At 47.9% G+C, this 12,828-nt stretch overlaps 1 protein-coding gene across 3 annotated transcripts; it reads left to right on the top strand.

Moving 5' to 3' along the window:
• The first annotated feature begins 253 nt into the window (after positions 1-253).
• Positions 254-11,374, top strand: ZNF3 (zinc finger protein 3). Of its 3 annotated transcripts, none has more exons than XM_057528927.1 (7): positions 262-383; positions 947-1,057; positions 1,528-1,656; positions 4,001-4,137; positions 5,413-5,504; positions 5,795-5,921; positions 7,627-11,374. In XM_057528927.1, exons 4-7 carry the CDS (start codon positions 4,083-4,085, stop codon positions 8,694-8,696), a joined length of 1,344 nt encoding a protein of 447 aa, XP_057384910.1. In that variant the 5' UTR covers positions 262-383; positions 947-1,057; positions 1,528-1,656; positions 4,001-4,082; the 3' UTR covers positions 8,697-11,374. The 3 variants fall into 3 exon arrangements, with proteins under 3 accessions (XP_007186728.2, XP_057384910.1, XP_057384911.1); XM_057528928.1 differs by having other exon boundaries at positions 314-383; positions 912-1,057; XM_007186666.2 differs by lacking the exon at positions 947-1,057 and having other exon boundaries at positions 254-383.
• The last annotated feature ends 1,454 nt before the right edge of the window (positions 11,375-12,828 follow it).

Below are 12,828 nucleotides of genomic sequence, written 5' to 3'. Positions count from 1 at the left end.
AGGACCCACTCAGCCCCCTGCGCCCCGCCTCCCGCGCCCCGGCCGAGCATGAGCCCTGACGACCAGGTGCGCGGCGCCCCACCCGGCCTGGCCAGCAGGGGGCGCGGCTGGCGGTGCGGCAGGCCTGGAGTGTCGCGTCGGTGCTGGGGCCCTGCGCCCAATCAGCAAACCACCGAGAGGCGAAGACCTTCCATTTTCCTAGAGGGAACAAGTGGATGTGGGGGGACCGGGGGAGGTGGGGGTGGTGGTGAAAGGACAGACCCGGAAGCGAAACGGAGGGAACTTCCGTTCTTTGTTCTGTCCCCGGTGTGTGGGTCTGTGACAGGGTCCGACGGGGCCTGGTCGGTGTCCGGCCCCCCAAATCTCCCGTCCCTGCCCCCAGGGTGAGTCCGGCCGCCCCCGGGGCTCGCGGTGGGACGGAGGCAGTGGTCGCCGGGGAAGGGGTGGTGTCCGTGCCGCTGCGGCCCGCGGGGTCCCCAGGCCCGCCCCGGGTAGGGTGCCGGGAGGCTCTGGTCCTGACTCCGCTTCCCCAGGGACCCCGCCCCCCAGCGGGCCCTGCGTCGCGGTATAGGAAAGGGGCTGCGGTTATGGTTCTGTGACAGCGCCCAACTCGAGTACTTTGAAGTTCTGGTATGGCTGGATAGGCGTTCCTCTCTTTAAAACAGCTGATGACAACGACCCTAACTTGGTCGTTCCCCGAGACGCTTTCATTTGATGTTAACACAGTTAGTTATCCGCGCCCGCGGCACGAGAGAGGGTCGATTTTTCACTGGGCTGGGTCTGAGGACCAGAGAATGAGGAGTTCAACGAAGTGTGCGCAGTTAAAACTATTCAGATTCCAGAATAATCCCCTTGGCGCCCAGTAAATCGAGTCTTTTTCGTAGAGTGGTACAACTGTGTCCCATTTCCAGTTGTAATAGATCCCTGATTTGATTCGCTTTTCAAGTGGGACTGAACACCGACCGGTGTTTCCATTCTGAAGGGCACGTGTAAACTCCAGGAGAGGATAAGCAGGATGCCGAACCTGAAGTCTGGGGGATAATTAGAGGAACTGAAGGTATTTATCCCCAAGAAGAGAAGTTTGTGGAGTGGGCATCATTTGGTTTCAGGTGTTTGGTGGAGAATTGTGTGGAAGGAGAAGATTCTATCATTGAAGCTCCATAGGGCACTAAGCCTCTGAGAGGTGAAGGTCCAAGGGGCAGGTTTTTAGTTTACCATCCGAAGACCTCTCTAATGGCTAAGCTGTGCAGCAATGGGGCAGACTCCCTGCTGAAGCAGCTGAGAGTGTCTAGCAAGTTAGCTGCCAGAACCTTAGGAACTTGAGAAGGTGTTTGTTGCCCTGGGTGGGAGGTTGACCTGGAGAACCTTGACTTCTGTTTCAGCTCTAAGGGTGCAACACAAATACCAGTTGTGGTCTTAATCAGTATTTATTAGCATATGTCTCCTCTCTTTTCCTCTTATCTCTAAATATCTAGATTAGAAGTGAAGTTTACATAAACATTTAAAATGCCTTTTTTTTTCCCTTAGTCCTACAGCATTGACATCAACTAAAGTCAGAATTCCCAAGAACTTGAACAGAGGCTGCCAAGTTCCCTATAATTGCTACTCTGGCCTTTTACAGACCAACTCCAGAGAAGGAAGGAAAGAATCCAGGAGGTAAAGCTTTCCATGACTTGTTCTCACTGCCAGGTCATCTTTCCCAGTCCCCAGGAGCACTCCAGAGAGTGGGGTTGGCAGTAGAGCAGGGGAAGGGCCCTACCAGGACCTGAAGCTCTGGGGGCACAGTGGAGGTTTTTCTTTCTATGAGAAACATTGTTTACTGATCCAGACACCGGGGACTTGTTCTCAACAATATCCGTTTGAGCTCCAGCTTTGGTTAACCCAGCTGGGAGGAGGGAGTGTTGCTTTCTTCTCCGGAGTCAGAGCCTCTGACTTTCCCTTCCTTTCTAAAGGAGTAGACTGAGAGCGGATTTGTTGGGGGTGCCTGCTTAACCAATCCTGGAGATTGTAAAGTTCGTTGACAGAAAAAGATGGCTGGCTCTGAGAAAGAGTTGAAGGGCCCCAGCCAAGAGGGTGATGGTGGCAAGAGGGTGTGTCACCTTGATTGTCAGTGGGTCTGGCTTATGCCTGATTCATTGCTTTTCACTGTGTAATGGCACTGGTGATGGGCCTTCTACATCCCCTTGCTGCCCAAAGAATAGAGTTCTCTGAACTCTGAGTGACTCTCAGGGCCCCTCCCCTTTCTATGCCTTAATGTGAATGCAATAGTCTGTAATGATGAAGCAAATACCTTTTGCATTGCTGATTTTCTTACTCCTTTCAGTAGTGCTTTGCATTGTTCATTGGCACTCAACAAATGTTTGTTACAAGAGCAAATGAACAAAGAGGGAGGCAGACAAAATCCAGGGGTTTTCCCTGTTCTTGCCTCAGTGTAAGGATGCTCTGGTGGCTGCCGCACCTATTTTCCATCTGTTGATTCTTGCCACGGCGTTCAGTTGTGAAAAACAAACTTGTACTTGAGATCCAAACCTTAGTCTAGGTACTAACGTTACATCTTATTCCCTGGAGCCACAGAGCACAGCAACCAGGGAGTGGGGACCTTAGGAGGGACAAAAATGGAGTAATAAATAATCTTATGCTTTTTAAAAAGCATTGATTCTTGCTTCAGGGACTTACATTCTGATCCAAGGAAATCTCTTATGAGAGAAGGGAGATAAAAAAGAAGGTTGGCTGCTACCTTCTCGGGGAGAGGAAACACAGCAACTGGGGCTAGTCTCTCAGAACCTGGCGAATATATACACCCACCCCTGTGACGAGACGACACACGGACCACAAAAAGGGACTGAATCCTTCAATAACATCCCACCTTTGACTGAGACTGGAAGCAGAAAACTTACCTTTTTTTTCTGGCCACACCGCACAACTTGTGGGGTATCAGTTCCCTGACCAAGGATTGAACCCAGGCCACAGCAGTGAAAGCGTCGAATCCTAACCACTAGATTGCCAGGGAGTTCCTGAATTTGTCTTAATTTAATAGATCTGAGCTATTTGCCCTGGTTCTGTGAGACAGGTATTGTTTCCTCAGGGTTTTTAAATTAAGACAGAACTTATGGAAACTCCCCACAGTCTCTGTTATTTGGGTGCTTTTTCATGGTCCCTCTTCCTCTAAGGATAGCATCTACATTTAATATAACAGCTAGAAACCTACCACAGTAAGTTTTTTTTCTTCTACTAATTCTAACATTTATGAGGGTTTTTAAAAAAAAATCTGTATAGGGCTTCCCTGGTGGCGCAGTGGTTAAGAACCTGCCTGCCAGTGCAGGGGACACGGGTTCGAGCCCTGGTCCCGGAAGATCCCACATGCTGTGGAGCAACTAAGCCCGTGCGCCACAACTACTGAGCCTGCGCTCTAGGGTCTGCGAGCCACAACTACTGAGCCCGCACACTACAACTACTGAAGCCCGTGCGCCTACAGCCCATGCTCCGCAATAAGAGAAGCCACCGCAATGAGAAGCCCGCACACCGCAATGAAGAGTAGCCCCTGCGCGCCTCAACTAGAGAAAAGCCCGCGTGCAGCAACAAAGACCCAGTGCAGCCAAAAATAAAATAAAAAATCTGTATACATTAGCTTTATCCATTATTCCAACTATTCTTAAAAGTTGATATGATACTTACATTTGGCAGTCTGTGTGTAACACTCTTTTTCACTTTACTCTAATATTTTTCATTTGAGTAGTTGCTTCATATTTCATTCTGCTAATGGCATCATTTGGCACCCATGTTCCCCATTTTTGTTGTTAGAAATATCACTCAGTGTTGCGGGGGGAGCCTAAAGTGGGATGTGGTCCAGGAACTTAGGCCTTTGACCTAAAAGGCTAATCCCAGTTGATGCATTTCCTCTTTGCTGCTCTGGTACTGACTGAAATGCTAGTTCCCCTCTGTCTGTATTCAAGAGGGTTTTTAAAAATTATCTTTGAACCTTGAACTTTTCCTTCTACAGTGCTTCCTCATTCTCATTCAAAGCCTGCTTCCTGCTGACTCTGCAAATAGGAGACCAGAGATCCGAGCTTCAAGCCCGACCCATGGAAACTCAGGCTGATCGAGTATCTCAGGAACCTCAGGCCCTGCTTGAGAGTGGTAAGGAATCAGGGTTCCCTCATCTTTTTATTCAGCCATTCAGCAATCACCTGTTGAAGTCCCTCATTCACCAAGTGCTGGGCTAAATTCTGGAATCCAGACTGGATAGGACATAGTCCTTGCCTTTCACTAGCTCCCCGCCTAGCGGGGAAAGGCGGAATGAAGCCATTAGTTAAGTATAGCTTGGAACTTCCCTGGTGGCGCAGTGGATAAGACTCCATGCTCCCAATGCAGGGGGCCTGGGTCGATCCTTGGTCAGGGAACTAGAGTCCGCATGCCACAGCTAAGAAGTCTGCATGCCGCAACTAAAGATCCCGCATGCCGCAACAAAGACCTGGCGGAGCCAAAATAAATAAATGTTTTTTTAAAAAAAAGAAATACAGGAAAATATATATGATCAAGCACAGAAACAGGAAACATTTGTAGTGTGTAGATTTGATCTGGGGATAGAGAAAAAAGAGAAGAGTTGTGGGCATTGTGTCTTCAGTCAGGGCTGGGATGAAGCCCGTTTTCCTTGGTCAAGAATTTTGTCCAGGGGCTTCCCTGGTGGTGCAGTGGTTGAGAATCTGCCTGCCAATGCAGGGGACACGGGTTCGAGCCCTGGTCTGGGAGGATCCCACATGCCGCGGAGCAACTAGGCCCGTGAGCCACAACTACTGAGCCTGAGCGTCTGGAGCCTGTGCTCTGCAACAAGAGAGGCCGCGACAGTGAGAGGCCCGCACACCGCGATGAAGAGTGGCCCCCACTTGCCGCAACTAGAGAAAGCCCTCGCACAGAAACGAAGACCCAACACAGCCAAAAATAAATAAATAAATAATTAATTAATTTAAAAAATATATGCTCTGAGATTTAAAAAAAAAAAAAATAAGAAGAATTTTGTCCAGGAGTTTGAGATGTGGAGAATGACGGAAGGGACATGAACAGGATAGCCTGTGTTCTGGCCAGGCTTGGGAGGATGGACGAGAATACGCTAATCACTAACAGTAGTTCCGGGCAGATGTCATGGAGAGTAGAGTGACTGGAAAGAAAGAAAGGCACCTGGGGCAGACCAGAGAGCCTGGGTCACCAGGGCTTTGGGCGTCTTTCCTCAGGCAGGAAGGCCCACGCTGAGCGTGCCGGCCGTAAGCGTAAGCACCTTCCGTAGCTGCAGAAGGAGTGCACTTAGAAATGTAAGAGGGGGTGGGTCCTTGGTTGTCCCAGGACCTGTGAGTTTTCTGTAGGTCGAGAGGCTCGAGTGCAGATCGACTGACTCATGGACCCTTTAACTGTCCTCAGCTCTTCCTTCCTCAAAAGTTCCTGCATTTTCCGACAAGGACAGTCTGGGGGATGAGATGTTGGCAGCTGCACTGCTAAAGGCCAAGGCCCAGGTAAGCTGTGCTTTTCTTTATCCTCCTTTCCCTTCCCATTTTGCAGGAGTTTTTTGTGTAGCAACATCCCATTCAGTGCCCTAAACTATGATTCCCTCTGTCAGGACTGTGGGCGTTTCCTGCTAAACAGTGGAACTTCACTTTATCTCAGATTCTCTTCTCTCCTCCTCCACCCTGACCTCCTCTCCCACTTCCCAATATGCATTATTCAGCCCCATCCCGAATTAGCTTTTGGCTCTGCCAGTCCCATCCCTCAGCCTGAAATTGCACGGGAGAACATGTTGTTTCAGGAGTTGGTGACCTTTGAGGACGTGGCTGTGTATTTCATCCGGAAGGAGTGGAAGCGTTTGGAGCCTGCTCAGCGGGACCTCTACAGGGATGTGATGCTGGAGAATTACGGGAACGTGTTCTCCCTGGGTAAGGAGCGATGCTTCCTCAGTAAAACTCCCTTGCCATTTCTCTGCTTCCTTGTTTGCTAGTAATAGTTGAGTCACTGAAAATCATTAGCTAAGGACTGACTTAGTCTCAGAAAATTCTAACAATAGTAGCAACTCCCATTTGTACAGTAATTTGCAGTTCATAAAGAGTGTTCATAGGTATTCTCTGATTTAATCCTCACCATGATGCAGCTATTGAGGTAGCCAGAATTAGCCTCATTTTATAGGTGAGGAAAGAGAGGTCAGAGGTCTTAAATGCTTTGCACACAGTCATATTGCTAGTGACGGGCAGGACTCGAGCCCTGGCCTTTTAATTCTATCCTTTTTAAATCTGGCACTTTTTTCCATGTTATTCTTAGGACTTAACATTAACATATAACCCAGAGATTTTCCCAAAAGATTACATATTGGGGTCCCTAAACATGTGAGGTACTGCTCAGTGCCCAAGTGAACATTCTGGAACTCTGTCTAGCTCCTCCCCTTCTCTGTCGGACTTCCTTTAGGGATCTGTTGATTTGTGGATGGACCTAGTGTAACTGCTGCTCTTGTAGAAATTTAGCTTGTGTTAGGGAGCAGTTAGCTTCTTAACCTGTCGTCTGTGGACTCTTCATTCCTTTACCCTCACCTGCTTTCAGTGAGGACATTCTCCTGGGCAAGGCCAGGGGGTCTTCCTGACTCCCATTTGAGAACTCCCCATGCATTTCCTCTCTGTCCCCTGCAGATCCTGGGTCTGGGATTGAGCTCTGGGGCCATTTGGTATGAACAGGATAAACCTTGTCCCATGTCTTTCCCTGTGAGCAGGATTCCCATTTCTGAATTTTGACATGATCTCTGGGCTGGAGTGAGAGGAAGAGCCGAGGGTCCTGGGTTTGAAGGGCACTGAGCAGAGAGGTCCTGAGAGGTACCTGTTCAGGTGAGGGAGATACAGCTCTTTCTGTCCCTAACACTCACTGCCCTGCCTTTACTCTTAAAATGTTGACAGATTAAAAATGTTAACAGTCTGGACCCTTTACCCTTGTCCTCTGTGCCTGAAGTTCCCTTAGAAACCCCAGAGCAGTGAAAATAGCGAAGGCAAACCTGGAAACTGTTGACATAGCCTCACATCGTAGCACAGCTTTCTAGGCCTGGGGCCCAGAGATGGACTGACCTTTGTCTCAGGCCTGTTTCCATAGACTTGGCATATAGTTGCCACGACTACAGACCCGAGTGTCCTTTTCTCCTGGGGCTACAGGGCTTCACCCTTGTCTCTTTGTATTCATCACCTTCCCACTTTTCTCCACACCATCTGTGGTTAGTTTCTTGTACCTGCTCCCCACTTCATCCTCTAACTGTTCTGCAGTCACCATCTCCCAGGTTATCTTCAGTCTCTGACCTCTAGGACTTTGTCACTTCATTAAACCGTATGTCCTGTCTCTTCTGTTTTTGGTTCCCTGCCTCTGCCTGATCCAACTTTCTCTACACTTCCACCTCTTTTCTCGATTTTCCTTCCTGCCTTTCTCCTTCCCTGTTTCCTTGGCCCAGTTCTCTTATTCTGCCTTAGCTACATACAGCCTGGGTAGGCCTCTTTGCACACAGATAAGAGGCATGTGCTTTTAGCCTGTGAACATTATGTGATTATACTGTCTCTGGTTTTGATTCTTTTTCCCACAAAGAACAAGTGACATTTGTGTTTTGTATTGTGCCAGATGGTGAGACCAGAACTGAACATGGTCCAGAAATTTCTGAAGATACAGGATCACACGGGGTACTATTGGGAAGATTCCAAAAGGATATTTCTCAGGGTCTTAAGTTTGAAGAAGCCTATGAACAAGAAGTCAGTCTGAAGAGGCAGCTGGGGAGCTCCTCTGGAGAGAGACTGAATAGGAAGATACAGGATTTTGGTCAAGTGACAGTTGAGGAAAAGCGAACCCCCATGGGAGGAAGAAGTGAGAAATACAGCGATCTGGGGAACAGCTTCACTGTGAGTTCCAACCTTATTTCCCAGCAGAGACTTCCTGTGGGAGACAGACCCCATAAGTGTGATGAATGTAGCAAGAGCTTTAATCGAACTTCAGACCTTATTCAGCATCAGAGAATCCACACCGGGGAGAAACCCTATGAATGTAGTGAGTGTGGGAAGGCCTTCAGCCAGAGCTCACATCTTATTCAGCATCAGAGGATCCACACTGGGGAGAAACCTTACGAATGTAACGACTGTGGGAAGACCTTCAGTTGCAGCTCTGCTCTCATTCTCCACCGGAGGATCCACACTGGAGAGAAACCCTATGAATGTAATGAGTGTGGGAAAACCTTTAGCTGGAGCTCCACCCTCACTCACCACCAGAGAATCCACACTGGAGAGAAACCCTATGCTTGTAACGAGTGTGGGAAGGCCTTCAGCAGGAGCTCCACCCTTATTCATCACCAGAGAATCCACACTGGAGAGAAGCCCTATGAATGTAACGAGTGTGGGAAGGCCTTCAGCCAGAGCTCACACCTCTATCAGCACCAGAGGATCCACACTGGAGAGAAGCCCTATGAATGTATGGAATGTGGAGGGAAGTTTACCTATAGCTCAGGCCTTATTCAGCATCAAAGAATCCACACGGGGGAGAATCCCTATGAATGTAGTGAGTGTGGGAAAGCCTTTAGGTACAGCTCAGCTCTTGTTCGCCACCAGAGAATTCACACTGGAGAGAAGCCTTTGAATGTAATGGGAGTGAGCAAAAGTTCTCTCCGAGTTACTGCTGAATTAAATATCAGAGAGTCTACGTGAAAGAGAGCCACATACCTGTTTTCCTCACTTCCTCTGAGTTTCAAGAGCTCCTGCCTTACTATATAAGTATGAACAATTTGGGACGTGTCCCTTCCGACTCCATCCTTTCGCCTTAGAGAATGGGGCATATTGGGCAAATCATCGTGGCACAGTGGTTAGCAACCTAGTCAGTTTTCCCAGGAATGACACCAGCCTTGAAAAATTAGGGTGCAAGCAGCAGATTAAGTGCTGGGAGTAGAGGGAAGCTCTGGGACCAGTCTCCTTCCATTTGGGAAGGGAGTTTGCACTAGACCATTTTTCTCACACCATTTCCAAGGTGGGGATGGAAGCACAATAGGAATAAAATTCCAAGGATTCCTCTAATTGGAGTCAGCATAGTCAGCACAGAAGAAAGTGGAAAGAATGTTCTGGGTCGTGTTATTGCTAGAAAGGGGAAATGGAGGCTGTATTTCAAAGCCACTGCTTCTAATCCAGCTTTAAATTTTGATAAGGAATGTGCTATTTTGTTTCATGACTTCATTAATTATGGGAATCTGGTGCTGAGGGATTTGTTATTTTGTTGGGCATGGGGGAAGACCCCAAGAGAGGTTTTCTGTAGTGACTGTATATCCTTCAGGGCTCTTGGAGCAGCAAGACCAAGTTTCCAAGAGCAGTCTGACGATTTGGGTGGAGAACTCACTCTTCCCTTTTGTGACGGTGAGTCTAACATGACGGAAAGGATCAAAAGCATTTAGCACTGGCCTCTGTCTCGTTCCCTCCCCTCTCCATCTTCCTCCTGCCACTCCTGTGATGGAAAGTGATTTAATCTAAACCCCTAGCAACTAAGGACACTTTTAGGATCTCGCTCAGCCAGCTTGCCCTGCCCTCTGATACCGATGACCTCTGACATCTGGCCCCAGCAGCCCGACCTCTCCCGACCCCACCTCTGACTTCAACAGCCAAGTGTGAATGCAGAGAGCACAGCCCAGAGGAGGAAGCTCGGGCCTGAGCCTGGCATCAGGGCTCCTTGCTGGCTTAGGATGGAGCTCCCCGAGTTTTCCCAGCGGAAGGGATGACCTTTCATTATATTTTCCAAATCCTCATCCTGTCGCATAAATGAAATGCACTATTAAACAGAATAGTTTTTCAGAAGGACAGATGGAGTGTGTTTTTGTGCAGGGGCCAAATTTATTTCGGTTTAAACTAGAAACATTAGTGACTGTAAATGGAATCTTTAAAAATTAATCTTTAAAACTTTACAGACAGCCATTTCTCTTCTAGTCTCAAATCTGTGACCTCTCTCCCTTGACTCTGTCCTTTCCTCTGCACACTGCCACAGACTATCTCATTTACACAGCCACTTACACATTCGTACCCACCTTTAGGATTTCATGTGCTGCGTGGCGTTCTGTGTTGCACGATACTTAACACCAGCAACCAAAACTAGAAAGGTGTTTCTGAGTATGGGGTTCTTGACAAGAGCATACTTGGATGTTGGGTAACAGTAGGCATATTGAGGGAATTCCCTAGTGGCCCAGTGGTTGGGACTCAGTGCTCTCATTGCCAGGGCCCCGGGTTCCATCCCTGGTTGGGGAACTAAGATCCCGCAAGCAGCGTGGCTTGGCCAAAAATCGCCCCCCCAAAAAAACCCAATAGGCATATTGAGATTTCTTGGTTTGGCTCTTGGTGGGAGGCTACAGTCATGGAGAAGGCTGAGATGAAAGTCTGATGGAAAAGACGAGGAAATGTCTGGAACTCTGACATCTGAAAAATTTTGGATCATATATGTCGACTGACTACCTAATATGTTTTTAATTTCTTAAAACTACCATGAAACATCATTTTTGGCTCTTCTTTGACACCCACCACAGACTTAAGATTGACCGAGTGTAGACCATGAACTATCATAGCAGGGTCACGAGGCTGCTTGTTAGTAATGCAGGTGTCTGAGCCCCAAGTCAGACCTATAAAGTATAATTCCTGAGGGTAGAGCCTAAACATTTACACTGAGAAGGAAGAAACAGTAAGGAAATGGAGGACATTTCTAAGAGATAAACCTGAGTTAGGCCTTGTAAGACCCGTGTGTAAAGGAGAGGAGGTTCCAGGCAGGACAGTTCGGGGTGGGCCTGAGCCTGGCTGCTCGTGTGCAGGTTCAACTGCGAAGCTCTGGGAAAGACCCCTGAACAAGTAGAACTGCGGGGTGATGGACATGTCACTGCACAGCAGGGCTCAGCCTTCTGACCACCCCCGACCCCTTCCCCTACCCCTACCCCGACCCCGACCCCTGGAAGACTTTGTGACACTCCTCAGAGCATCTCGGGGAGGGGGGGCCCTGAGACTGAGCAGGGCCATTATGTGAAAAATATGTTTTTTAAAAAATATCTTTGAGGGCTTCCCTGGTGGCACAGTGGTTAAGAATTGGCCTGCCAATGCAGGGGACACGGGTTCAAGCCCTGGTCTGGGAAGATCCCACATGCCGTGGAGCAACTAAGCCCATGAGCCACAACTACTGAGCCTGCGCTCTAGAGCCTGCAAGGCACAGCTACTGAGCCCGTGTGCCACAACTACTGAAGCCCGCGTGCCTAGAGCCCGTGCTCTGCAACAAGAGAAGCCACCGCAATGAGAAGCCCACGCAACCACAACACAGAGTAGCCCCTGCTTGCGACAACTAGAGAAAGCCCGTGTGCAGCAACGGAGACCCAATGCAGCCAAAAATAAACAAATAAATAAATAAATAAATAAATAAATTTATAAAAATATCTTTGAAACAGCTACAACATCTGATTCACCTGATTCTCCTGATTGTTCATTCCTTTTTCTCCTAATGATTCCTCTTTTCTCAGTCCCTAATTGAGCATTCCTTAATGTTCAGTCACCGTATCGGTGGTCTCTTCCTATGCCATTATCCTTGGAACCCATTTATTCCCATGGCTTCGACTGTTAACCTCTATTCAATTAAAGTGAATCTGCACATGGGGTACTGATCACTCTCAAGCTCCAGTCTCGGGTCTCTAGCAGACTGCGGGGCATTTACACTTGGTTCTTGCTAGAACTGGACTTTACAAGGAAGTGCACAGAGGGGCCTAAGAAAAGGTTTGGGAGCCTGAGTAAGGTTTGCTCAAGCAAAGAATCTTTGTCACATCGTATAGCAAGATGAGAACAAGGCCCCAAACACACCCTACATCCTGCCCGTGAGGTGGTTCACGCGCGGTGTGCCCACGTCCTGCTCCAGCTCCTTACCTCCAGCCAGTGAAAATCAGAGTCCAAGAGGGCCTGTTTCAAGGCGGTCTTCAACCTCCACTCAGTGCAGACACTAAACAATAGCATCCTGGGCGGACGGCTCTCGGGTCTCTGTGGTGGTCTCTTTAGGGATGGGAGGCTTGTGGTTACCCCAGGCAAAAGCAGGTGATTCCACTGTTGAGCTTTCTGACTGCTGGAAATTAAGTTGCGCTGCATGCCGCCTCCTTGTAAGCTTCTGCCTTCCACGGTTAGCTTTGCCTTCTCACCTGTGGAGTGATTCCGAAGGATATTATCAGTCCTAGCAAAAGCAATTTCCTTCCTGATGCCCCCGCCCACCCCAAGTCACGCCTGTCCGAGCTCCAACTGAAATAATTCTGAGAGAGGATGTTAAGTTTCCAAGCAGAGGAAAAGCCTGGTTTTACCTGAACACTGCAGCTGACAGGAATGTGAGCCACGGGGTGGTGGTGGAGAAGAACATCTTAACAAACTGTTCCTTTTTAATTAAAAGATTGTTTTTAAAAGCTCCCCAAAGACATTTCCTTTTTTTTCATTTTCATAAATTGTTTATAGAGCTTAAGGTTTTTTTCCACTTCAAAAAATAAAAAGAAAGCCCAGTCAGGTACATTATTATTTTTTTTAATTTTTATTTATTTTTTTACAACCTTGTCTTTATTTATTTATTTATTTATTTTTTAACATCTTTATTGGAGTGTAATTGCTTTACAATGGTGTGCTAATTTCTGCCTTACAACAAAGTGAATCAGCTACACATACACACACATCCCCAGGTACATTATTTAAAATATATCAACAATGAAGAACTGAAGATTTTTTAAATGAGTCCAAATTCCCATGGACCATTTTCTGCATACGCAGATAAACATGGTCGCCAGAGTGGTTTCTCGGGAATGAC

The sequence above is a fragment of the Balaenoptera acutorostrata genome, chromosome 15 (genome assembly GCF_949987535.1).
Source record: "Balaenoptera acutorostrata chromosome 15, mBalAcu1.1, whole genome shotgun sequence".
Lineage (NCBI taxonomy): Eukaryota > Metazoa > Chordata > Mammalia > Artiodactyla > Balaenopteridae > Balaenoptera > Balaenoptera acutorostrata.
Note: the sequence above shows the minus strand (reverse complement) of the source record. Positions and strands in the feature narration are given on the sequence as shown.